General features: G+C 34.2%; 2 protein-coding genes across 3 annotated transcripts in view; one reads left to right on the top strand and one right to left on the bottom strand.

The window, feature by feature from the left end:
• Positions 1 to 17,500, top strand: part of ADAM10 (ADAM metallopeptidase domain 10) — a 49,511-nt gene extending 32,011 nt beyond the window's left edge. Inside the window, 13 exon segments of the mRNA XM_040569613.1 lie at positions 853 to 956; positions 2,364 to 2,432; positions 2,434 to 2,514; positions 3,629 to 3,721; positions 4,343 to 4,526; positions 6,661 to 6,824; positions 8,400 to 8,583; positions 9,501 to 9,651; positions 11,936 to 12,119; positions 13,326 to 13,434; positions 13,749 to 13,969; positions 14,677 to 14,803; positions 15,256 to 17,500. Of these exon segments, the coding sequence (XP_040425547.1) occupies positions 853 to 956; positions 2,364 to 2,432; positions 2,434 to 2,514; positions 3,629 to 3,721; positions 4,343 to 4,526; positions 6,661 to 6,824; positions 8,400 to 8,583; positions 9,501 to 9,651; positions 11,936 to 12,119; positions 13,326 to 13,434; positions 13,749 to 13,969; positions 14,677 to 14,803; positions 15,256 to 15,350 (1,766 nt within the window). The 3' untranslated portion in view covers positions 15,351 to 17,500.
• Positions 17,501 to 21,020: 3,520 nt separating this feature from the next.
• Positions 21,021 to 27,509, bottom strand: part of LIPC (lipase C, hepatic type) — a 73,117-nt gene continuing 66,628 nt past the window's right edge. For both annotated transcript variants that reach the window (XM_040569614.1, XM_040569616.1), the window contains 3 exons: positions 24,789 to 24,909; positions 23,872 to 24,090; positions 21,021 to 22,151 (listed from right to left, as the gene is read on the bottom strand). In XM_040569614.1, the coding sequence (XP_040425548.1) occupies positions 22,049 to 22,151; positions 23,872 to 24,090; positions 24,789 to 24,909 (443 nt within the window). In that variant the 3' untranslated portion in view covers positions 21,021 to 22,048. The remainder of the gene's footprint in view (positions 22,152 to 23,871; positions 24,091 to 24,788; positions 24,910 to 27,509) is intronic.

The following is a 27,509-nucleotide window of genomic DNA, read 5'->3' as shown; positions in this document are numbered from 1 at the left end:
TACTACTGTTTTGCTATTAAAATTTAAACAACGAGCTATACTAAAGAGGTGATGAAAATGTTTCTTTTTCAGCCTCATTTTAGTTTGCCTATGTTTTCAATTTTTGTAATCTCTAATTCTGTAATTTTTAACAACACACGTACATGCACACACTCTTCTCTATTACTATTGTTTACTTTCCAAAATGGAAACCTGTGCCATTTACTTTCCAGAATAGAAATCATGCATTCACCTTGTCAACAAAATTGTTAACAAACTGATAAGAGTTTGAGAGTAGTAGAGTTGAGTTTGAAACCAAGGATCATTTGAATTTCAGTTCTAATGCATTGGCAGTTAACATGCCATTAACAATACAAACAATTGTGAAAGATGAATTAATTAAAGTAATAGAATCCTATAAGAATGTTAGCAAGATTTCATAGTTTTAGTTTAACAAATATCCAAGCTATCTCTTATCCAAGTTGTCTTTGATGTAATTGATCTCAAATTGTCACTGTGAGTTCAGTTTTTTTTAATGTTGCTATTAGTTCAAGATAATCTGTAAAGATGCCTAGATAACAACTCTCCTTCTTACATTATATGTTGCTCACTTCCTAATTTCTTTTGCTAGTTGTAAGAAAACAACTTTAAAAAGCAGTCATCGCAATTTTGGCATATTAAGCTAAGAATGTATCTTAGTAGAAATGGTGAGTGGAAAGACAGCTGCTTGAATCTGAAAATGCTTCCTTCAAAAACTACATGAGCAATATTGGACACAAACTGAGAAAGTTGCAGAGATAAAGCTATATTTAATATAGAATTAACGTTTACACATTTGAATTTAAAACCTCAGCATGGCTTTCCTCTTTTTAGAATATCCTCATAAATATGGACCACAAGGAGGTTGTGCAGATCATTCAGTATTTGAAAGAATGCAGAAGTACCAGATGACTGGTATAGAAGAACCAACAACAGAGGTACAAAACCAAGCTATAATGCATTACGTTGATTAGAAATTAGTGTAATAACTGCCTGTTTCTTGTATGTTTTCTTTTTCACTTTTGATCAATCATCCCTCTACTTTGTGAGAGACAATAACCTAAATTATTGCTAGTTATTTCTTAAAATATTTTTTCTATTTTTTTTCCCTTTGCTTCTACAGCTTAGATACGCTAGCTCATAGTCTTGATGAATCCTACATGGTCTCAAATTTTTAGATGGAACTTCAGATGAATTTTTAAGTAAGCTTGAGATAAGGAATATACTTTATTGCAGTGGAGAAGGAAGAGTTTCAAGTTCCCTTGGTCTCTAAGTAGTATATTGGTCCTTGAAAAGCACTAACTGTCAGATTTTCAAGATCTGTTAGTGTGACACTCATGTAATATCTGAGTGTTTTCAGTGGTAAATGAAGCCAATATGAGTGCGAGGGTCTTACTAGCAATGTTGAAAGATGGAAGGGCATACTACAAATTGCCTGTGAGAGGAAGTAAGTTGTCTATGGAAGGGACTTGCTTATCTGTTCAGATTCCTGCTTTTTTTTTTTTTTTGTCTTCAGAGTTGCACCACTTGTCATGACATTAGATATTTTTCAGCACTTTCCAAATTGAGTTCATCTTAGTTTTAGGTCTGTTATGAACTATTTGAACTTTTGGCATCATTTTGTGGTGTTAAGTATATGCCAACAAAAAGACACGCTACAGTTAATAAAATAGCATCAGTAGCTTACCATATTTATATTGTAACTTCAGAGATTATCCACAGTATTACTCAGTTCATTGTTGGTACTGATAACATACTTTCCCAAAAAATTTTATGAAGAGTGTGTGCGCTATCAACCAATGAATGTCATAATGCGAAACTATTAGAAGATACTGCTGTAAATAATGAGAATTATATTAACTTAATGTTAGGTGTACCTTTTGTTCTATGCTGAAGTGTTTAAGTATCACTGTTTGCTGAGGTAGCTGACTAAGGTAATCACAGTATGAAGTAACCTGTGTTAGGGAGGATGCATTTAAATCCCACAGCGCTGTTTTTTAACCTACAAACCTTTCATTTTTGAAAAGGATTATGAGGAAGAAAAATTCCAAAGATTGCATGGACGAAAAAATCTATTTCACATTGATTGCCTTTTGTAATAAAAAACATGAAATGCACGGAAGGTTTGGCTGAGGTATCATTAAAAATAGATGGCATATTTGAAGACTGGCTATAATAGACTTAGTTTAATTCAAGTTTCATGAAACTTTATATGTCTAAAAAAATAATGAAAATCTGTTTATATTATTTGAGTGTGTTTAGAAAAATCTATTGCTATTTTTAGATAATCTAGTTCAGTATGTAGACATGCAAAACTAATATATTTGTTTCTTGTGTATATGTAGAAGCCTTTTGAAGAACCTAACAGCGATGGTCCACAGCTTTTAAGAAAAAAGCGTGCCACTCAGGCTGAAAAAAAATACTTGTCAGCTCTATATTCAGACTGATCATCTCTTCTATAAGCACTATGGAACAAGGGAAGCTGTAATTGCACAGGTATTTCCAAGCCCTCTGTTTAAATAATCTGCTTTTACTTTATTTCTGACAGATTTAATTCAATTGTGTATATTATTGTTTATTTAGCTTAGAATGAATTGCTTCATTTGTTACAGTGATCCTGGCACTATTGAAGCAGCTTTTCCTATTTCACTAAAAGGATGTGATATGCCATTAAAAAGGTCCTGGGCGTTTATGCTTCCTTTAGCTAATAATCACAGCTGTAGTTTGTTGAACACTTCTGAGTAAGACTTGACTGATTTTTCTTCTCTCAGTTCTTACTCAGACACATGCTTCCTGAAGACTTTTGTTCTGTTTGACAACCTGCCCAGCCTTTCTGTTAACACTCCCGTACTCTTTCATTTGAAATTTTAGCACAAAATACTATGAGTTCATAACACAGAGTTTTCCATACCTCTAGAGTCTGCTATAGTGGAAGGTCAGGAAAGCAGCAGTAACTTAAGGCAGATGCTTTCCATTTGTCAGCATAACATTAGCTGGAAAACATTTGTTGCTGACCATTTGTGACTGAAAATATACGTAGCACATTTAGCATGCTTACAAATCTGACTTACAGTGTTTGTTCATTGCACTATACATACGCAGTTCAGTTGAGAAACATTTTCCAAAGCTCTGAAGTCACCTTCCAAAATCAGGAGTTCAGTGAGTTAGCATTTTTATGCTCTTGGAAAAGGTTAATGATTTTTTTTCACACTTGTTTTCTAACAGAAATGAAATAATAAAGCTCTAAAAAGTATTTTTTAATACAAAGCTTCAAATTAAGTTTTAACTGCAGTACTATATTGTGGTAACAATAAATTGAATGAGTATCACAAATAAGTATCTGAATTTCTAGTTAATATAAATATGTAAAAGAAATTTAACTTGACTGCAAAAGATTTTGCTTTTAGCTGGCATGGTAGCAATGTAAATACTAGGGTTATGAAGTGATTTATTTCCAGTACTTGCCATTAGCATTTGCTTAAGAAGGCCTGTTAGAGTTATACGGCACAATATCTTTTATGTAAAAGTATAGACTGCAGTTGTTATTTAAGATTAGTTGGGCATAGTGCATAGATCTTTGAACTGTGGGTACTTTTTTGGTTTTTGACAGATATCCAGCCATGTTAAAGCAATTGACACAATTTACCAGTCAACAGATTTCTCAGGAATCCGTAACATCAGCTTTATGGTGAAACGAATAAGAGTAAGTTGTGCTGCCAATGCTTGTAGCTTCACCTTTTTGCTTGGAAGTGCTATTTGTTCAAAAGACCTATTGCGTTTTCAGGGCTGTTTAGCTTTACTATTTACTGATAGTAAGTATGTAACACGAGTGTCTCTTTTGCAAATAGTTCCCTACCCCCTTTATTTGATTTGGTTTTAGTCTGTATTGTCAAAGGCATGCTATGTTATTGTTAAGTTGTAGTCAACTCTTACAAGAATCAACTTAGGTTTTACTAGTATTGACTCCCAGCAAATACTGTATTGCTCTCCAAGGACTTTAATTCTAAAATAGGTAGCTGTTATTTAGGTAAAATTTCCTTCTAGAAGTGATGATTTAAGAGGATAAATACAAACCTATGCATGCTGATGATAAGGAAAAAGAAAGTGATTAAAGGAGTGAGGATATATTACACAAATGCAATTCTTTATTTTTAGAACGTTTTTTGAAATATTGGGGTTGTAATATGTCTTGGCTTGTAAATCTTTAGCAGCATCTTTAACTATTAACATAATAAGGTATTGACAACAGTAAGCATCTTAGCTGGCATTTACAAGTCCATTGAAAACGAATCACTTGTAACAGTTTGTTTCAATTTACTTTTAGATTAACACAACTGTAGATGAGAAGGACTCTTCAAATCCCTTCCGATTTCCTAACATTGGTGTGGAAAAGTTTCTGGAACTGAACTCAGAACAGAATCATGATGATTATTGCTTGGCCTATGTGTTTACAGACCGTGATTTTGATGATGGAGTCCTTGGTCTGGCGTGGGTTGGAGCCCCTTCAGGTAACTATCCAAACCTTCAGCACTATGAGATTAAGAAAGTATTGTAGGCACATACAAAGAAGAAAAGTAGAAACTGTCCTTGAAGTTGACAGCAAGTAGACAAAGTCTCTCACAGCTGAAGCCAGTCTCTAGCTGACTTTTCACAATTTTGGCTGGATGTTCTTTGATTTTTGTTATAAGAGGAACAGAATATCATATCTCACTTCAATAAGTTGTGCTGTCTTTCTGATGAGCAGTATCTCAAGAATAAGGAAAGGCATATTTCTTTTAGTAGACAAAGGTGATATTGGATAGCTTTTTATTTATGCCAGGTATGAGTAAATTGACAAAAGAGAAAGAAGTATTTCTGCTATATACAAACAGAGCTCAAAACTATGTAGCTTGCATTTTGTGGTAGAATAACACTGCAGAATCCTTAGTTTTTCTAGGTAGTGTTGGAAGCTATTTGCTTTATTTTTATCCAAAAGTAAAACCAGTGAGATGTTGTTCTGGGAGATACCAGAACAACTGTGTAACTGTTCTTGAACTGCTTCTCATTAGTTTCAATCTAGTTGTGTATTTTGAGTTATGCTGAAAAAAAAAAATTAAACCAAGTAATGGTTTCCATGTGCGCAGGATCTTGAGATGTTTGTCATTAATGTATTAGTTTTATAAAACGGTATATTTAAGAGTTGTTAACCTTTAAATTCAAGTAAATAATTATGATTCAGCACAAATTCAAAGTTGTGGAAACTTCACAGAAATCAAATTCAGAATGATCAGTGTACATTCGTTCTACAGCTTAATCCTTGATTACATGGCAGTCACTTGATGGAAGAAATAAGAGATCTCAGACTTTGCATGAGCCTGGATACTTCTATGGGAACATTATGAAGAGCTTTAACAGAGTTAAAAGTTTAAACAGAGTTTGTGGGAAAAAAAAAAAAAGCAAACATTAAGCCCTTCGAGAGATGTAGATATAAATTGTAACCTCCCTTTATCCACTGCTGTATTTTCCTCTGAAGCACATTAGCTAAAGAGCACTGGAGCTATGTGGGGAAATGTGGTATGACAGTCTGCCTTTCATCTTAGGAGAGTAAAATATTCAAATAAGTGTTAGTAGAATATTTGGAGTGGAGTAGGTATGTTAATTGTCACTAATTTTAGTGACTGTGGAAAAATCGTAGGAAGCATAATACACAGGTGACCTACGTAAATAAGAAACTGAGTCTGTGATGTCTAGCCTAGTACATAGAATGAGCAAACACAGAATGAATTGGAGTGTATATTCCATAAACCCTCTTTCCAAAAAAAGAATTTGACTGGCAAAAGTGAAGTTGCTTTGATATATTTTCATCCTTAATGCACATACTGACAAAGGTTAAATGGGATATTTCATTAAAATGAAATTTTACTCCAGAAAGTAAGGAAAGGCCTTTATTGAGTGTTTTTTTTTTGACACCACTTCTGGAAGTAGTAGAATAGCTGAATTTTAGAATGTTCTTGGTGGCTCAGTACAAACTTCAGTTACAGAAAACTTTGGTGAAATTAAAGTCATAATTTCACAACTTTTTCAAACAGTAAGTGTGATGTACTTGATTATTGACCTTCTAAATAAGGATCTGGATAACCCACACATCAAAGCCATTTTCAGCTTTAAATTGTATGGTGGAAAAATGAGTCACTTCTGCTGACAAGGCTAAATAGCTAATCTTAGGCGTTTTTTATAACTGTTCTTGCTGTGATAGATGATTTTCTGTGATTGTACTGTTTGTGTTTTTTTTTTTTTTTTTTTACTCGGTGAAATCCAATTGGGATGTAGATTGAGAACACCTGTATTGGATGTTGCACCCTGATAGTCCTGTACTGTGGGTATGATAAAATCAGGGCTTGTGCACGCAGTGAAAGCCCCAAATAAGTCTGTTTTAATAGCTATTCTAAAATAGCTAATTTCTTGTGTGAATGTATTCATTCAGTGCTGAGAGCAATAGCGTGGATAAACTTAATCTACTTTCAAAGTTGGGTTATTATTAATTACACAAAAGAACTCCTGGTCTGTAAGGATCCAATGAGGCAGTGAGTAGTTTCTTGTTTTAACTGGCAGATGAAAAGTACACAGTGTTTAAGTGACTGTTATACTTTGGTCTAAATGCAGGGAGCTCTGGGGGAATATGTGAAAAGAGCAAACTGTATTCTGATGGTAAGAAGAAATCTTTGAACACTGGAATAATCACTGTTCAGAACTATGGCTCTCATGTTCCTCCCAAGGTTTCTCACATCACTTTTGCTCATGAGGTTGGACATAACTTTGGCTCACCTGTGAGTATTACTATTGATCTGTTATTTTCAATAATTTTGAAATGCATGGTTGGTATGATTTGTGAATGGAGTTTTTACTACTTATAAGTAAGGAAAATATGATCATTAAAAAAAAAACAACAACAGGTTTCTGAAGTAAGACCTTCTGTGAGTATTTTACAACGTTGTTGCACCAGTTGATTTTTGTGAATTGTTTATTTCTACTAGTTCAATGTCATATAAATAAACTGTAATATTATTCCCTAAAACTTTCATGTTTTTTTTATTGAAGACTAGGGTTGCACACATTTTTTAAATGTATTTTGGTTTATGCTAGAGTGGAGGAAGAATCAATGCAAAATTGATTAAGATGACACTTTATTCAATGAGAAAAAATGGAATGCCTTTTTTTGTTCAATTATTTTTACTTACAGGATTACAAAAAAATGAATGAAAGGGATTAAGATAACTAGAATGGCATTTTAGAGCAAAATTCTCCTCTCATTTAGGGGTATGATTTGTTTGTGACAAACCAAAACCAAAAGGCTTTTGTGATTTTGCTGGACTTGAGAACAAAGTGGAGGGTTTTTTTGTTGGGGGTTGTGGGGCAGGGGGCTGTTTTTTTGTTTCTAACTTAAGTATATAGGCTTTCTACTGTTGGAAGTAATATGATATCAAGATACAACAGAAATAATGAGTTGTTTAGAAACTGGTGCTTGCATATGTATGCTTACTTCATGTACCTTGAGAACATCCCTAATACAACCGCTTTGAGTGGGAACAATAGGAACAAACATTCCAAGTATAATTGAAAATATGAGCACGTGAAACTGAAAAAGTTAGTCCTACTGAGTGAAACATCTTTTGGATTAGTTTGTAAGATGCAATTTACAGTGAAATAAAAAAGAACAATTTCAGTCCAGGAAATATGTAAAAGTACACATTTGGTTCTACCAAACTGTAAGTTACGCAGTTCTCACAAGTATCTTTAGCTTTAACATTTACCTACTACTTTTAGAGACATAGGTTACATTTCTGGAAAGTTAGATACATCAGAACTGCATTGGAGTTCCTCTTGATCTTTGCAATTTAGTTTCAGTCTCATGGCTAGTATGCTAGCTTTCAGTGTGTCATACTGAATATTAGGCTTGTCACTGGAGGACAGAAACCAATTTGTTCTCTATTCTAAAGTTCTCTTTACCCCTTCCTGAAAGCAAGCAAAAAGATGGACTGCTGTTTTAGTTTTTCTTCCACATAGTAGTTCACCCTTTTCTGACTATAAAGCCATTCTTATATCAAGTTTTTTTCAAGTCTGTTTTCCTTCTGGGACGTGCATATGGGGCGTATATTCCCAAGAATTTAAATAAGCTAAAACTTGAAAAAATAGTTGCTTGTTGCTATTGTCAGTAAAACTTTTTTCTGTTTCCTTTTTATGATCTGAAAAGACTTACGGTATAAGATGGTGTTTTATGATTAAGACAGTGAGAATTAAAGTTTCATAAAGTTAGCAAATCAAGTACCTTGTTCACATGTAGAAAAAGCAAGAAATTAGAGAAGCTGTTGCAATATAAATTTTTTTTTTTTTTAATTTTGCAGCATGATTCTGGAATGGAGTGCACTCCAGGAGAATCCAAGAACTTGGGACAGAAAGAAAATGGCAATTTTATCATGTATGCAAGAGCTACATCTGGGGACAAACTTAACAACAACAAGTTCTCTATTTGTAGTATTCGAAATATCAGCCAAGTTCTTGAGAAAAAGAGAAATAATTGCTTTGTTGGTATGTATTTAGCCATCCTGAAAGCAGAACAGCAAAGTTGTTAATAATAAGCTTAATAAGAAATTTATTTTTTTTTAATTACTGAAGGATTCTGTAAATAAAGAATTGAGTTTGAGATCTGTAGTTTTGTGTCAAGTTCTGGGCTCCCCAGTACAGGAAAGACATGGATGTACTGGAGCGAGTCCAGGAAAGGGCCACAAATATGATTAAGGGATTGCAGCATATGATGTGAGGAGACACTGAGAGAGCTGAGACTTCAGGCCGGAGAAGAGAAGGCTGGGAACGGGGTGGCTTGTGTCTGTCTGTGTAAATTTCTGGTGGGAGGGAGTAAAGAAAACCAGTCCAGACTCTGCTCAGTGGTGTCCAGTGAAAGGACAAGAGGAAAGAGGCACAAATTAAAATACAGGAAGTCCTATTTATATGTGATGGCTTGGGTTTTTACATATGTTTGTTTTCTTTTCTTTTTACTGTGAGAGTGGTTGAACACTGGAGCAGGTTGCTCAGAAGGTTGTGAAATCTTTTCATCTTTGGAGATGCTCAAAACCCATCTAGACAAAGCCCTGGGCAACCTGATGTAGTTGACCCTTCTCTGAGTGAAAGATTGGACTACACAACCTCCAGAAGTGCCCTTCAGCCTCATCCTATTATCACTCCTGGCTTCCTATCTGCACAAGAAACTCCCATTGTTATCAGCAGAATCCTTTTACTCAGAAGCTTAAATTGTATGAACTGTAGGAATGACTAAACTGGGTGGTGAACAAGTAGTGCAAGTTGACTTACTTGAGTCCTAGTCTGCACAAAGTTCGACTTGAGCAGATATTTTCAGTCTTGCCTAGTTGGATGCTGTTGCAAGTCAATATTTTCTTATTTTCATATTCTTTGTACTGCTTTATACAAAATGTACTGTCATTTTTCAGAGTCTGGTCAGCCAATCTGTGGTAATGGACTGGTGGAACAAGGAGAACAGTGTGATTGTGGATATAGCGACCAGTGTAAAGATGAGTGCTGTTATGATGCAAACCAATCGGAAGATAAAAAATGCAAGTTAAAACCAGGCAAATCCTGCAGGTATTGTACATTTCTGTTGTAGTACTTTTATTTAAAATACCTCATACAGCGAGTGAGAAGTTGATCAGCACAAGTATGGTATACAATTCTTGGTGCTAATTGTAGCTTGCTTTCCCTTGGTAGTCAAATGACTGTTTTCTAGTGTTTTTATAAACTTACATGATGCTGAGTTGTATCTGTGCTAATATATCCTAATACTCAGCACAGACAAGTGTGTTGAAGCTTGGTCGTCTTTGTCTGAAATTTGTTGTGCAAGTCTTTGCAAAAGCTGCATGGTTCAGAAAAACATGACCAGTATGCTGTTTTTAAGACAGGTACAAGAAAGCATTAATTTCTCAAATAATAATGGAAGGATATTCTGAAGTTGGATCCTTCCTAGTACCATTTCTACAGTGTTGCCTAACTGGAAGATGATTTAAGGCTATACATGACCAAATGTTTTTCTCTTTTTATGCTTGTTCTATAGATGAAATTATGTTTTTAAGTCACCTAATATCTTTGCAATGTTCTACACACAGCGATTTATAAGAGCAGCTTTTAAAGATTATAAGACTTTGATGCTAAGGTGAAGGTGAAGTACAAGTCAACTACTATCTTTTGGTTACATAACTTAACACAGAGGTTAAATTTTGACCTCATCTGAAAACTTAGGTGGATTTTTTTCACCCATGAGCTTTTGTTCCTCTCCAGAGACAGACATAAAATATAACATCTGGTTAGCCAAAGATGAAGAGAAAGTTACTGTTGAAGTCTAAAACAGCTCAAGTTTATCATACAACATGCAGAGTTGTGTTCTAATTAATCTTTCCTGCCTTAAAATATTACCTTTGTCGTCCTGTGAGTGGAAGTAGAAATAGCATCTGCTATGAAAATGTATTTGATGCTGTAGACATAGTAGAAGGACAATTTGTGGTCACAATAATTTTGTATGCCTTTTTTTCACCTTGCAAATTCTTGTAATTTCTTCTGGGGAGGGAGGAAAGCCTTACATTGCTTTATCATTGGTTTGTCAGATCTTCTTTTATATCTTGCATCTGGTGAGTGAGGAGCTGACTGCTTCTGAGTACACCAGGTGCTGCTGCCACCTTTTCTTTTCTGTCTTCTAAAAATCTAATGTTCAGCTGACTATAGTCTAGCTTTAAGCCCTGCTGAAACAGTCTTAAATATTAGTTGCTGCATCCTTTTTCTTTTAGAATTTCCTTTTTCCAGTTTTATTTGAGATAGAAAACTTTGTGGTTCAAAGATGTTTCCAAAGACTTGTAAAACAAAATCCAAATGTAAGAATGGGTCACATAAATTGCATGTCAAAGTACTAAATACTTTAGGAAAATGATGGTAGCTATCCAATAGTGTTGTGTATCTTTAAGTCTTTTCTGTGTGACATGAGTGATTTTTATGGCATACCATAGTTATAAAATAGAGATAATGACCTCCAGAAGGTCTGCACGATCTTCCAATGTCCACTGAATGCCATTAAGTGCGTTGTGAGTGGTGTTGAGTTATAGAATAATATGAAATGAGAACCCAGGAGGCTTTGCTTTAGTCAAGTAGTTATATACGTGTTATAACCCTCACTCTTCTGCTACTTATAATGACGTGTACTTGAATATAGCTTCAGAAAGAAATGGTTTTCCTGTGGTTGCATCAGGTAGAGTAGGATGATATGCTGGTGGGCCTTGCTATAAGACCCTCAGATACCTTCATGTAGGTGCCAAAAAGTTTTGGGGAAACCTAAGCTGTATGGCTTCTTCAAAAAGTCTTTCCTTCACAAAAACTTTGTAAGCTGCCTGTGATTTCTGATATAAGCTCTTCTGACCCATCTCCTTCCCTCTTCTCATTTATTTAAACAGTGTAAGTGGTATTTCTGCAGAAAGTAGAAAAAAAATACTTGTGGATGTTACATCAGTGACAGATAAATCTTGACTTATTGATTGTAATGAAACTGATACTGTCAAACACATCAGTTATTCCTGAACTAATTTCATTAACTTTTTAATTTAACATTTTGTATATACAAGATTTGAGAAGCTGTTATTTTCTGTATATCTTAAATTAAGATGCATTTGTACTATTTTTCTTATACATTGCAGATAGTTTGATTACTGCCATGAACGGAGAAGTTGGTATTCTGTGCAGAAACCTTGTTACCTCAAGGGAGGAAAAATATTTTTCAATTTACCTTTTACTTGGCACAAATCATAAATTACTCTGAGAAGGTCTCAAGATGAATATTTATTCATAAAAGTTCACTTTTTCTTTATATTCATATTTTGTTTATTTCTAGCCCTAGTCAAGGTCCTTGCTGTACTGCAGACTGTATTTTCAAACTAAAGACTGATAAGTGTCGAAATGATTCTGACTGTGCGAGAGAAGGAATGTGTAATGGTTTCAGTGCTCTCTGTCCAGCCTCTGAGCCCAAACCAAATTTCACAGATTGCAACAGACGTACACAAGTTTGCCTGAATGGGGTATGTTTTTTTGTTCGCTTGTTTGTTTTTTTTACACTTATATGTAACTCTGCAGTTGTTTATTGCAAGGCACTGCATTGTGAAGTGATATGGTTTCAATATTTAATGGAGAACAGTGTAAGAATAATCTTCTTTCAATAGGAATGTTTTATTTATAGATTTCTGTCAAGATAACTGTGAAGGTACAACAAATATTAAGCAGCAGCTAACAAGTGTCAAGCTAGCTTTACTATTTGAGAAGGTTCCACTTAAAGTTTTTGTGAAAATGAAGCATACGAAAGTATGTTTTACCTCCTAGTGATATTTTCTCGTTTTTCCTGAGTCTTGATCAAGGAATTTCTTGCCTTAGAAAATTAGTTATATTACTGGGACATGCTGAATTTGGCCTAATGAAAATATACAGTTCTTCCCTCCCTGCCACATGCACGTAACACACGTGCAGCGATATGGAATTACTCTGAACTGCCATTAGTTTCCTGGGTTATAAAGTCCATGGCAGTTATTATTAAAAATGGATGGGAAATATTTTGTAAGTTGATCTGTGTTTACTTGAAAGGGGAAAAAAAGCAGAAGTCATCCTTTTAAAGAGCTGTAAATCCTGTTGTTCTAACTCTTCATTTTTCACAGTTCACTTTTTAATGAAATAATTAGCTAAAAATCTATTATAAACTTAAGAGTCACTGTGAAGATAGAGGAATTGGCTGTATAGAGTTACTTGATTTTGAAACAAGTTTGTAAATAAACTGATTTTTTAATTTAAGTTTATTTGAAGAGTCATCCCACAGTAATTGAATACACAATATTTCCTGCCCTAAAATTTTTATTCTTATTTTCTGAGGGAAAATATTTTTGAAGACATGCTCTTGATTTGTTTTATGAATCACGGTTTTGAGTAATCATGTTTGAATGTGAATTACGGTGCATTCCAGTGCTGTGAAGCTTTTACAGAGTATCCTAAAAGAAGATAGTGTTTAAAAAAAAATTTAAATCACCTTTAAAAATTCTCAAGTAAGCCTAAGCATTGAATTTGGATAGTTATAATCATTTTTCGTTATATAAACTTCAGAAAAAATTCAAGCTGTTTTTTTTTTTTTTAGCATCTCTGCAATTATGCTTTCGGCTATTAAAAATTAATATCTTTCCTAATGTCAGTTTGCTTAAAAGTGAAATTCATTTCTTCAGTTCTCTTGTTTTTGTCTCAAACAGCAATGTGCTGGCTCTATCTGTGAGAAGTATGGCTTGGAGGAATGTACGTGTGCTAGTTCAGATGGCAAGGACGATAGAGAACTGTGTCATGTCTGCTGCATGAGAAAAAGTAAGATTTGTCTGGATTGTGTAAGCATGAATATAGCAGTAGGAATATATATCTGAGGAATTATACCTGAGGAATTTTCTGACAGGATTTTTTTATAGTTCTTGTTAGCCTGAGATCATACTATGGTTTTGGTTCATACTTATTTTTGGGTAGACATTGCTTTGTATTTTGTAGGAAATACTCAATCTATTTTGTTTTACAGAATAACTTGAAAATTTTCAGAAGTAAATATTTTGAACAATTGAACACTAGGGTATTCATGCACATATGTTTTTAAATGTTTTGAACTAATCTGATTTGTATTCACTTTGCAGTGGACCCGAGTACTTGTGCAAGTACGGGGTCTAACCGGTGGGAGAAACATTTTGGTCGTAAAACCATTACTTTGCAACCTGGATCTCCTTGTAATGATTTCAAAGGCTACTGTGATGTGTTTATGAGATGTCGGCTAGTAGATGCTGATGGCCCTCTAGCTAGATTAAAGAAAGCGATATTTAATCCAGAGCTATATGAAAATATTGCAGAATGGATTGTGGTAAGTATTTTTGTCTTGCCAGTCTAATATAAAATGTTGTTGCTAATCAGTGTTCACAGCTGGTAAGTATCACTATATATGTGCAGTACTTCAGCATTCTTCAGAGTATAAACAGTCCTTGTTTTCACTGATATTTTCTATAAGCACCTTGAGTGCAGCAAATTGTTTAACAGATGGAGGGAATGAAAACAAGTGTCTTGAGTAAATATTTTGTCTTAATACATCTATTCAAACCACTATGTTTTTGTGTTAATGTTCATATTTTTTAACTCACTGTATTTTCCCATTTTAACTCTTCATGTTTGAATATTCTGCTTTCTTTTAAGGAGCTGAGTGTATTGACCTCTAGCATTTCTGATAATTCATTTTTCTAATAATAGATTGGGTGGGGGAGGTATAAGGAAACATATAGCTGCCAGGTCAATGTTATATAAACTATTGATTGTTTTAGGCTTATATAGCTCTACTGTAGTGCAAGTATCTTCTGTGAGATACTCTTCTGATAATAGAATGAATCTTAAGGGGTTTTTTGGTGTGTAAGAACTTTGATGACTTCTTTTCTTTAAAATGTTACGCTCTTTTAGGTGATGTTTCAGTGCTTTTCGATGACTTTTTAAAGGCAAAGGAGAGCCATATTTAATGACTCATGTCTCATGTGCATGCATGCCTTTCCTTCATACAAAAAAACATTTTTTAAATGTTTTTAGGCTCATTGGTGGGCAGTATTGCTTATGGGAATTGCCCTGATCATGTTAATGGCTGGTTTCATTAAGATATGCAGTGTTCATACTCCAAGCAGTAATCCAAAGTTGCCTCCTCATAAACCACTTCCAGGTAAGCAGAGAAATGTTTTATCAACTCAACTGTTTTATTCTGAAGGGGAAATTTCTGGTGTCCCAACCTGCAGTTCATTGCCTGGCACTATGAAACTCGAAATGGAATTGTTCTTCTGGCATGAATTCATAAAAATGTAACTCTTGCCTTATTTTCATATAATACATATCAAAAGAAAGCATTGAAAAGGTTTTCTGATTCTGAGTTCCTTGCATTTCTTATTTCATGCTACCTTTTGTAAGAATTTTACTGTTAAAGGAACTACTATTGTGATAATAGAATGTATTCTGTAAATATTCCATGCATTTAATCATATATTTAAAACCTTGCAGGTCTAAATCTGAAGCTTTTCAGAAAACTGGTTATATTTAACCTCTGTGGCCAGGGCAACTTTTCTGGAGATCGTTTCTTCCTTTGTATTTGTTTTAATAATTTGCCTTTCTTTGAAACAGGCACTTTAAAAAGGAGGAGACCACCACAAACCACTCAGCCACCACAGCGGCAAAGGCCCCGAGAGAGTTATCAGATGGGACATATGAGACATTGACTGCAGCTTTCTGCCTTGGTTCTTCCTAGTGCCTACAATGGGAAAACTCACTCCAAAGAAAAACCTAATAAATCATTGTCCCCAGTCAAACTCTGAGAAATTGAAGAAAAGGCATGATATGCCCTCAAAGCAAGTGGAAATGGTTAATTTTTGAGTGAATCTTCCAGCTCAAAAAGAAGAAAAATGTTTTTCTTGCATACTTTTAATTTAGTGGCACAAAGTCCTAGAGCATCATGGTTCTTTCCCCCTTCTGTGCTCTTCATTGCTGCATTTTCTTCACTTGCAGGCAAATATGGCTGTAGTAAAACTTCTCTTCAAGAATTGAAAAAAATATATATTTTTCAACTGCCAGACAAGGCTAGGAAGCTAGACCACCTCAACATTGGAGACATTACTTGCCAATGTATATACATTGTTATATGCAGACATGTATTTCTTACGTACACCCGTACTTGTGTGCAATTGTAAACAAGAGAATTGCAATATGGATGTTTCTTTGTATTATAAAACTTTTCCGCTATTAATGAAGAAATTACTGTTTAATTGACATACTCAGGATAACAGAGGATGATGTGTGTAATGGTCAAGGATCCTGTGATGCTTTACACAGCAATTGTGAATCAAACTTTTTATCATGATCGAAGTTGTTTCAAGCACTCATTTCATCTTTTATCAAACAGCTGCTAAGCGATAGCATACAAGATTGAATGATCTTTTAGAGATATATAGCAGGTGTGCAAACTTTGCTAATGCCAGAATGTTTCAAAATTGTTTTATACAAATGATTTCTTGTAGCTCAGCATAAAAGTTTTTAATTTGTCTGATTATTCAGTTAAATAATGAATAGTTAGAGGTAATATTGCCATGCGTTAGAAAATTCTGCCTGTTATTCAACTTGTTTTAAAATTTGCAACCAGTTCATTTGGGATCTTCAGCTATTCTTGCAGTATGATAATTAAGTTCATGATTCCAAGGGATGTGGAAAGAAAGAAAAGCTGTAGTTTATTTTCTTTTTTAATTTATCAGATATTTGGATAACTTTTCAGCATGATACTGTTGACTGATAACCACTAAAGTAGTGATTTGCCCAGCTATTGTGGCAGAGTTAAAATTGTAGTTAGGACTACCAACTTTCTCAGAAACATTTTATAACAGTAGTGAAGTTCAACAGCACAATGTCCCATTCCAAAGTTCGTATTACAAATGTAAAATAATTGGCTTTTTTTAAAAGAAAAAACAAAAGATGTCTTAAGGTGCTTACTGCTATGCAGGAGATGAAAGGGGGCATTACAAACAAAATGTTTAAGCTCGTGATATATTTATTGCTTGTTTTCCAAAAGCACCCAGCTAATTAGAGGCGCAAATGGCTATAATTTTCCTGGCTTTGCTTAGGAGAAAATTTACTAAGGGTTGGTCAGGCTTCCTTTGTTTGTTTTTTGTTTTTGTTTTGTTTCTTAAGAGTATAAGGTTTACACAATCATTCTCATAATGTGACGCAAGCCAGCAAGGCCAAAAATATTACTGAATATAATGGGATCTCTTCCTTGTAAACTTGTACAGTATGTGGTGACTTTTTCAAAATACAGCTTTTTGTACATGGTTTAGAGACAAATTTTGTACATGAAACCCCAGTCCAATAGACTATATAAATAATTCTAAATGATCTTAACTAGTTAGAAGTGTATGTAGTTGCTTTTAAATCATTTTAAATACATTAGTTTTAAGACTGTGCAAAAATTGGAAGTGGGTTTGCGTTTCTAAAATGGTGACTTTTCTTCAGCAAGAGTTCTTAGTAACTTCTTGAGCGTGGTAGACTTTAACATGTAAATTTTTTGCCTGTAATGTTATCCTGTGGTAGGGTTTTGGCAGAGAAGTGCTGCCCTATTTTATTTTGAGTCTAAGTTAAATGTTTTCTGAAAAGAGAAATGTGCACTGAACTCTCCACTGCAAGTCAAGATGTGGTAAATCAAAAAAAAAGTTCAAGACAATGGAATACTACTGTCAATTTCATGTCCACTGTGTTTTATACAGTATCTTTTTTGTTCACTTTGGAAATTTTTACTAAAATTGCAAAAAAAAAAAAAGTATTGTGCAAAGATATGTAAGGTTTTTTGAAACTTGAAATGCATTAATAAATAGACTTGATGAAATCATCTTCTGAAGATCCATTTACTTTTTGAACCCTGAAAGCAAAAAGGAATATACAGATTCTGTTTTTTTGTCTTTCACTGTAAAGGGGCAGGTGCACTGAGAAGTCATTGCACTACCTGTATAATCCCAAAGTGCATCTCTGTTTTCAAATCTTGAAGTTAAATGCAAAAGTAAATATTCTGTGTAAACTTTTTATGGAAAAGCCCTTAGAATGTCTTTAAATTACTTCTATTATCACAGAAATAAAGCTTTATTCTCATCTTTAAAATGGGAACTCATGACTGTTGGGGTATTCAAGCCTGGCACCATAGCTAGTGAATAATACTTTGTGAAATAAGTTTATTGTTGAGGAGGAATACCTCAACTGACATACCTACAGTGTTTTGAATGCACAATTAAGGGATCAGACTTTTTGAAGGATCAAAACTGCAAGGCGCTTTAAAACTGCCAGGCTGGGTCTGTGTTTTTTCTTTTGTATTGTATCATTGATTAAAGTGATAAGATGAGCTGACAGAATTTGGATTTTAAAAGCAGTCTTTCATTCTTAGAGCTGTTTGTTAAGAATAGCCTGCTTAGACATCTGTTTCCCTAACTGGGCATCATATGCTTTGATTTAATCAAAGCATATTCAGAGTTCCTTCCTTACAGTACTTGTTTTCCCCATGAGTTTTTAATAGAAGTGTTTCCCCTTTTAGCTAAATAGCAATGTTAGGGCAAAAGGTATTAAAAGAATCACTTGGAGCAAATCCCTTCTGCATATCAGTATCATAGATACCCATTAGATTTGATTGTGGTTGTATTTAAAGTTCTACCTTGGATTTCAAGCCAGAGGGATAGAAATAATGCCTGTGCATATAGAACACAAAATATGTGTATTTCTTTAAATGTGTTTGGGGAAACCAATGAGAACATAAATAGTTGTTTAATATTTGACCTAATAGTTCCTAGTTATAACTATTCACTTAATCTTATTTCTTAATGCTTTATTCATGAAACATCTCTGTTGTCGAAGCACGTATAGTCAAAATTGTATGACTGTGAGAAGCACATCACAAAGTCCTCTTAAAGAATGAAACTTTATTTGAACTGTAAAGACTACAAGTCAGTGAAATAGTTTGCCTTTTAATTAAATGTTCCAATATTGCTTTCAGGGAAAAAAAAAACACCACAGATTTTACTTCAGAATATTGGATGCCCGTTATTACACAGACGTGATTAAAAGCACAGCATTCTTTGCCATTCTAAGCTGTGCTTGTGCTGACAGAGGTAGGCCTCTGATGGCTTTCAGGCTCTCAGTTCAGTTTCTGGAGTGATACAGGGTAATTCCAGTGAGCACAAAGTAAGGCACCACTATAACCACTTGGAATTGGAGGTATGACCTTGACATTATGTTCTGGCTATGTAAGACTATAAGTATGCTGCAACATAGGCTTAATGTCAATTTTATATCAGAAATTAGTGTAATGGTTATCAAAAAAATTGGGACAGGATTTATTTGGACATACAATTTCTAAAAAAAAAAATAAAAATAAAATAAAGACCTAAAGACCTCAGAATAAATTTATTTGTATCAGCAAGAGTTTAAATATTGAATATTCTCTTAATTTTTGTTTGACTTTAGAGGAGTTTTTAAAGTGTGTTATCTAAGGATATATTGGCTTGTTGCAGTTGAGCTAGAGAATATTTTTCCTCAGAAACTTTAAAAGTCCCCAAGTTGCACTATTCCCATTGTTTGGGTTTCAGCACATTGTAGATGTCTTTGACCTTTTTTTTTCCCACCTGCTTTACCTGAACTAATGCTTTCAAACTTTTTTCCTACAGCTAAGATCCCTTCTTATCAAGTAAGTGATACTAACTTTACTGTCTAAAATATTTTTTAAGTGTTAGAGTGTGTAGCTACAGAAAAATCACAACTTGGAAGTCTGTGAATATGCATATGTTACACCATAGAAATTGCTTTAGAAGCTGTCTCAACTCTTGAATGCTTTTTCTGGTGTAGTGCAACACTAACAACTGCACTGAAAGGGAAGCACAAGCCATTTCTGTGTAGCCTCTTGCTCTGTAATCCTTCAATATCTTCTGAACCAAAGCCTTTGAGGAGTGGGGCAGGATTTGGTTCAACAAGCTAACAAAAATCACAGCTTTTAGAAAGCTGGTGATAACCAATGTTGTAGATGCAATTACCAACAACAGTATTTCAATTCTCTTGTAAATAGACAAATATTTATAAATAAAAATAATAACTCCAAGCATGATAAGTAAAAGTGGCCGATTTTTTTACCTTTTCCCAGAAGCAAAAACTGAATTCCAGAAACAATTGAATTCTGCAAACAATCTAAGGAGAGGCATAATTTGAGGTATCTGGACACACTTCACCCCATGCCCCCAACACTCACCCTACCTTATTTTTCATTGTGCTTTACTGCTCTGCTCTTGGAATATCGAAATGCCTTTAGCTGCGCACGGAAGTGACCACATTGAAATTTGCTTTTTTTATTGTCTTCAGGACAGAGTCCATCTTAACTTCATTCACCTCAAAATGCTGTCACTTGGTTTCTAGCTATTAACTCTTTTCAAGGCTGGTTTGGGTTTGTTTTTGTTGGTGGTGTTTTTTTTGTTGTTGTTTGTTTGTTTGTTTGTTTTATTTTGTTCTTCATAGTAGCTATAACCATAAACAAGTCTTAGACTTATAAACAAGTCTAATGCTTACATAGCTGGTTCAGGAATACTTGTACTGAAATTTCCCTCATCCCTAATTTGACTTTCTGGTTTACTGTAATACGATTTTGAATAAAGTGACTGTAATATGTTCTGTGTTTACATTAAGGAACAAAACAAAACTTTAACAAAGCTATTATTAGGTAATTGGAGTATTGGGGATAACAAAGCGCAGAATTCCTTGCTTAAAAATTCTATTTTTGACATAGAAAGCTGAAATATGTTGGTGTTAATGAAGCACTTTTTTGAGCAAAATCTATGAAAGCACAAAGCTTACTTTGAAGATCTAAAGATTTTCTTTACATGGAATTTGTACCTAAATCTAGAAGGATTTCTCATAATCAAGATGCTATTCAAGTGTCCATTTTCTAATATCAAATCAGCCTCTGAAATTTACACCTCCGGAAGCACAGCCGTTATCATATGTAAAAGTATGCTTCAGTTTCCATTGTATTTAATCAGCCCTTCTGTTTCTGTATTGAATATTTCTGTTTATTTAAATAGAAGCTAGCCATTGAAAACAGCATTTAAAAGTTGGAAGTTAGTATTCTGGATGGTTGGCAAAGTTGCCTGCATTCACCATCTGATGATGGTTCATGCTTGCAGGATTGCCAGTTCAGCTCAACTCATTCATTTGTCATGATTTTCAAATCAATCATTTAAATCCTGGTAAGGTGTATTTTCATTCCAAATTTCCTACAGTATCTTGATATGGAAAATATGCTTTGCTCCAAGTCTTGTGACTATTTTACACTTGTTTCCTACTTAGAGAATATTTAAAATAAATTACATTCAGAATAGTCATAAACATAATTTTAATTAATCTTGTGCTTACCATTATAAAGTGAGAAATGAAATACTTTGATGTACATATTTATTAATGCTATTGTATGAAGTATAAAGCATGAGTAATCTGATATGATAGTGTTTCTTTATGTAGTTATATTCTGACATAGGAAACAATGGAATTTTGTATATTTGAATTTTTTAAATTTATATGCACTGAAGATATCTGATAAAGTTTTGACCATTTTAATTTATTAATACAGTTCCAAATCATGCTAAAATCTGCTATACAGTGATTTAAAATCTATAATCTCAGGCATTACATGAACAATATGATTTTAATTCAAAAGTTAAAAACTTAGTTGTGCTACAATTGTGTGCAGTACACTAAGCATTGTTAAATTACTAGTAATTTTAATTAGTACTCTAAAATGGTTAAACAGCAAAGCATTTTCCAATAGGACATCTTTTTTAGGTGTTACTGTTATTTTGCTTGTCATCAAGTTATAATGGATAGCTCAAGCTTTCTATACGTTGAGATGTTTTCTAGTTTATGAAGGTTATAAAGTAAGAAGTTCAAAATTTTTGATAATGTTATCTACTTGGGAGTATGCTTACTATTACTTAACTCCACCTTCTCCAGGAAATAATTTAGGAAAGATTTAATTGATAGTAGTCACTATTAATGTTTCAAAGCATTTAATTGGAAATTAAGCTCCTTTTTTCAAAGATGTTTCTTTCAAATAGAAACCTTTGTATTTCTAATGAGCAGGCATTCTTTCAAAGCTTTAAAGAATTTAAAATTAACAGTTGCTGTTGATGAAATTGCTCATCGATCACTGAGAGTAGTCTAGCAGATGAACAAAGTGCATTTCAGTTACTGTTGTATCACAACGTCTACATTTTTTGTGTTTTCTTCATCATCCCTGAAACTATCAGGGTATTTAAATTTATGCTTAACATAGCTGTGTGTTTTTAAAATATCTTACTAGATGTGTGGTATTTTGAGTGTGTTTTGGTAAGTAGTTTCTTTTTGTTCTTGCTCACTTTTCTTGTCTCCGAAAGCGATCTTCACATCTCACAAATGTTTTCTCTTGGGCTGGATAAAGGTGAATGTTTTCGATACTTTGAGAACAAAATGTCATTCTAGAAAGAAAATGCAGAATGTAAGTATAATATTACTTTCTAGGGATACTTTATGTATAAAAGTGTGCTTTCTAAATACTTTGACTTTTACTGTCTTTATCCTTTGTTTACTTTCACATGACATCCCAGATTGCACAGAAAGAAAACATCACTTAAGCAATACCCATTAAAATCTTGACAAAAACTCCTGCCTCTGCTTACAGAAAAAGCTTCTAAATAGCAATAGGTTCCTGAAGATACTGCCTGAACTCCCCATATCAATTAACCTCTTTCCAGGATTTCCTAAGTGGTACATCAGTAGTAATTGGCTTGTTCTATGTTATTGACACAGTACTATTGGAGTGGAGTTTTCTGGTTAAAAAAATGAGTATATCTGACATAATCCTTTCACAGCCTTCATACTTTTATCAAGGTAAAAAATCTGTTTTAAAACAGCTCTCTAATTTGCACTGTGTAGTATGTTTAATTTCATTTGGCAGCTATGTCAGTACTGATTTGGGATCATCACTTTAAAAACAGCAAGAGATGTTAGAGAAACAATTATTTTTTATGGCAGAGAAATGTGCAAAGTGCTGAGTTAGGAGGAGGAAAATACCTACAAAATACATTTTCAGAGAGGAAAAAGCCTAAGAAAATATGATCCCTCCACTGCCCTTCCTCCCACCCCAACACACATGGATTACCTTATAAAAATCTCTTTAAATTGTCTAATTTGTCTTTTTTGTCAGCATCAAGGAGATGCAGCTCTGCCAATAAGTACCATTCCACAGAAAGTCTGCAGTAGTTTTAACTGGTGCTGATAAGAAAGACACTGCACCAGGGAAAGACCACCATCTGAGGCTGAGCCACACTTACAAGGTAAGACGTAGTTTTCTCATTCACCTTAATTAAAATGCTGTTAAAAATTCTCAAATGATTAAAGCAGTGGGAATCATTCTTAATTTTATTATTCTGTCTTCTGACTGAAATTTCTCTGAATAAGCAGTTTCAAAAGTGTTAATAGCGCTGCAGTATGTAGAGAACACTACCATACTCAAATTTGTGGATACAGTTCCAAAGCAACTGGGGCAGGGCAGGAAACTACCAGTTTATTTTGCCTTCAGAATATTAAAAAAAGTATATATTGAAAGGCAAATAACTGAGATTTGTCATACTTTGCAAGTAGGAATTTGAATTTGCATGGTCTTAGTGTTGAAATCAATATTTATCTTCTGTTGTATCTTGTTTCTTTGAAATTTCGTGTCCTTCTGGAGTGAGATAGCAATTTATGCATAGGATATGATGATCAGATATTGTTAACAACTGTGTAGAAAAATCGCAGTGCGGAACTTGAGTTCTTCCTTGTATCTGTTTGCTAACTCCTCTATCCTCTATTCCTAAGAATAAATAAAATTGTCACCCAAGGTTTGATGCCTTAAATTCAGTTTAAATTCAGAATGTTTTCCACTATTAATTTTTTTACCTTGGATCAAAGAAATTCTTATAAGTCACTTAAAATCATGCAGTGTAATCTGAGGCAATAAAATTAAAAAAAAAAAATTAAATTAAAAAATGAAAATGTCAGAGGTGGTGTGTGGAAAAACTCCTAATAGGTTTGAGTCAGATGATTGTGACTCTTTTGACACTTTTGACTCAGATGATTGTATTTGAACTAGGATAGCTTGTTTGGCAAATGTCTGCATTATTACAGAATGAAAAACGATGTTTTCATTACACTTACTTTTGCTGTGTTTCCCCTGCTTTCACTCGTATTGTCTTCACTATAAGTCCTGGTCGGCGGGTGCCTTTTGTCCATGGTATTATGGTTTGAACTGTGTCCCAGATATTTTCCCAAACTGCAGTTCCTTCCCATTTGAATTTGATCATTATTAGTTCACCAATATCAGTGTCCAGTGTGATGAGAAAAGAGTAGGTTTTATTCCCGTTAATTCCTTCAACACTGCAGAAAACAAAAACAGAATAATGCTATCTCAATTATTATGGATTAAAAAAAAAATAAAAAATCTATTCTCTTTGAAATCAAAGAAAGAACTGTTTTCTCTCTCTTCTCCAGGAGTAACATTACTGTCTCTAGCATACTCTTCCTCTAGTGGTGAAATTTGGCAACTTGCTAAAAGAATAAAAAGGCAAAGTAAGAAAAGCTTGGACAAGTGGTGAAGCACCAGTGGCAAGACAAAATGTAATCCACAATAGTATTTTTTTATGCCTTCTGTCTGCTAGAGCAAAGGCTGGCCCTCACTGTTGCCTGTTCATTTGTTAATGCAAATAATGTCTCCATCATGAGAAATATCCAAAATTCTTTACCTTAATTACAGTTGCCTATTTATGTTTTAATTGATTACTGCCCTGTGTTAGCCAAGGGGTCAACTGAACATAAGTGGACAGGATATCTAGCATTATAAGAAACTTCCAAGATCACAGGGTTTGTTTCATAGAGATCTTATACAATATTCATGCATTTTTTGTAAATCAAAAATTGTGTTTTTTAAGGGGTGTGGATGAAGAGAAGGATGATTTCCAGTTCATCTCCAATTAACAGTACTAAACCAGATCATTCACAGCTTGATTATCCAAGTAATATGGTAAGTTGGCACCTTGTATCTCACTTGTACAGTGGCATGTAATATCAATACTCACAGTGTGATGGGCAGATTTTTAGCATCCTCCTTTGTGCCTGTCAGAGAGATGCTAAAAGTTGGTTCTATCTGCTTGCCTTGGATTTCATTGATGAAGTGGATCTTGAACTGATAATGATAGACTGTAGAAAGGAAGAATTTAGACAGTGACGAGTTAAATGGTCAAAAAAGCAATAGATTTCTCAGACAAAATAATTATGCTTTTCAATGCAGAAACTTGACTGATACTTCCATTTTATTTTTAATCAATTTTGTTAAAATTAAAACATTGTTTTTTGATTGTTGCTGTGTTGCATTATCCCCTAGGGTCTTGGGGCCCTATCGCTCTATTTAAAAGGGGGGAGGGTGAGGTGGGGAGGGTGGGGAAGAGGAAGCCTAGGCAGAGTTCTCTTTTAGAATAAAACATTCTTCCTTGGGAAATATTTCACCTTTTCTGAACTTTAATTGTTAGAATGTCTGGCAAGCTCTCTATCCAGCTAGCAAAGAATACTTATGACTGGACTTGATTAGGGATTGTACAGCACAGATTGAAGACCTTATGCGATGTTGTCAAGCTTTTTCTCTGACTAGCTAGAAAATCTCCCCGCAAAACAGAGAGCTAGTGAACTTTTCTTGACTGCAGAATGATATATTGTGCTTAACATGCATCTGTTAACAATATGACTTTGTTCAAGCACGTTATTATAAGAAAGTTGTCATTAGTGCTTTGAGGTTTGGTGGTTTCTAGAAGAATAGTGTTTAGGAAAGTCTTTGAACTGAAAAAAAACGACACGCTTCTGAGAATAAAGAATGCCTAAGGAATCGTCTGTGTACTGATTATGAGCGGTTTGACATTTAGTAAATTATGAGGAAGAAAAACAAGAAAAATAAAACAACACCATACAGTTAGAGACCATGTGCACACAAATATTGAAGGTCCAACACTCTTCTGTCTGGTTATTTACCAAAAGAAAAGATTTGGCAGTAACTGTTTAAATTTACTATGGAAAAGTTGTTGGGTGAGGATGGCACTTCAGTGTTTTCATCTTGAAGATATCCAAGCATGATGGCTCTTTATTTAGTTTTGACACCAACATCAGATCTAGTATTTTCTAAATAAAAGTATTAACAACCAATGCTTTTATTTTACACACCATTTATCAGGATATACTATTTGTATAAAAATAAATCTGGACATTCCATTGTATTGGAGATTTCTAAAGCAAATTGGCATTAGTCAGCTCTAAAGCATTTCTGCAGAGTGAAATGTTGCTTTGCTCTCTGCCAACTGCCTTCTTGACAAAACTGGTAGATTTATTTGTTAATGAAGGAAACCCTAAGTAACCTTTATTTAACAAAGACAAGAGAGTACTTGGTTAGAATTAAGAGGTTGCACTGTAGTCCAACTACACATGGAAAACTGTTCTGTTAAACATTGTAGCACAGTAGTTTTTGAGCAGAAAGATGCTCTGTCCTCATGTCTTCTTCTCACCCACTCCATGCTTCACAGATGATGCTACTGCTCTGAGTGGCACAGCTGTCCTGCTAAGGGAATAATCTTTTCATGTATATGCACAGATTTTTGTAGAGCTCTGAATTCTCACAATGGAAGGTATTCTCTAGAAAAACTATGTTTTTGTATTGTTTCATAGTTACTGCATGTTAGTGAACAATGTATTTTCTTTTGAGAAGGTGCCACTCTGCAGAAAGCAAAATGGATGGTTCTTTGCTGGCAACCACAAAAGCAAACCTGATGAGGGCAAAGTGGGCAGATGCTTGTTTATAGATCACTTATTACTATCCTGCCTTGCTCTGAGTTTTCTCTTCATGTGAAAGTTGATTGCTGTAATATATGTTCTTAATGACTTATAAAAGCTTAGCCTTTTGCTGTGGTTATTATGATGCTTGCTCTAAGGAAAAAGGTGAGTGTATTTGTATAAAAACTCTGGTTGACTCAGGGTCCCAATCATGGCCTTATTATGAATGTTAACTTCTTTGTAACAACTGCTTTTTTGTTTGTTTGTTTGAGCTGGATTAACGAATGCTTCAGAATATAATGCCATTAACTTGAAAAATTAAATGTCAGATTTCATGAAGTAATATAAAGCATTGTGAGATTTAATGCTGAGTTTCTCAAATTTCTTCTGTTTGGGCCTCTCTCATGATCCTCAAACATTTTTTTTTTTTAAGAGTGTTACAAAGATCACTTTATACATATTCTTCCACAGTTGCTGCCTTGTTTTGGAACTTTTATGAAAGGAAACTATTGTCTGGGGGTATTGGTATCTGGGTACATGCCAACAACTTTTTTTCTTAAAGGAAAACCATTTCCAAGCATAAAAATGAAACATGTTTGAAATGGAAAACAATGCCAACAAGATATAGTTGCAGCTTGTGGCAAAATACCTATCTCCATATCCAGAGAAAAAAACAACGCAGAGATGGTATTTCTGTGTCCAGGTGTGTGTGGTGGTAGATTCAGGGTCGTCAGAGCAATGCACTTTCCCAATTCTGATGGTGACTTAACTGTGCTGTAGCAAAATAACACTGAGAACTAGACACAGCCTTTAAAAATATGTAAATCTACCACAAGCAGCTTCCTGTGGCATTAAAAAAAAAAAAAAGTGTAAGGAGATCCAGCACGTTCAGCTGCTCTGAGTGTCAGTCAGGGCTGAGCAGATGTCTCTGTGGTCATCACCATGTAGTTCACAGCTGTATGTGGAAGACTTCTAAAATTATTTTA

The sequence above is a fragment of the Cygnus olor genome, chromosome 11, assembly GCF_009769625.2.
Source record: "Cygnus olor isolate bCygOlo1 chromosome 11, bCygOlo1.pri.v2, whole genome shotgun sequence".
Taxonomy (NCBI): Eukaryota; Metazoa; Chordata; class Aves; order Anseriformes; family Anatidae; genus Cygnus; species Cygnus olor.
The sequence above is the reverse complement of the archived record's forward strand: the minus strand, read 5'-3'. Positions and strand labels throughout refer to the sequence as shown.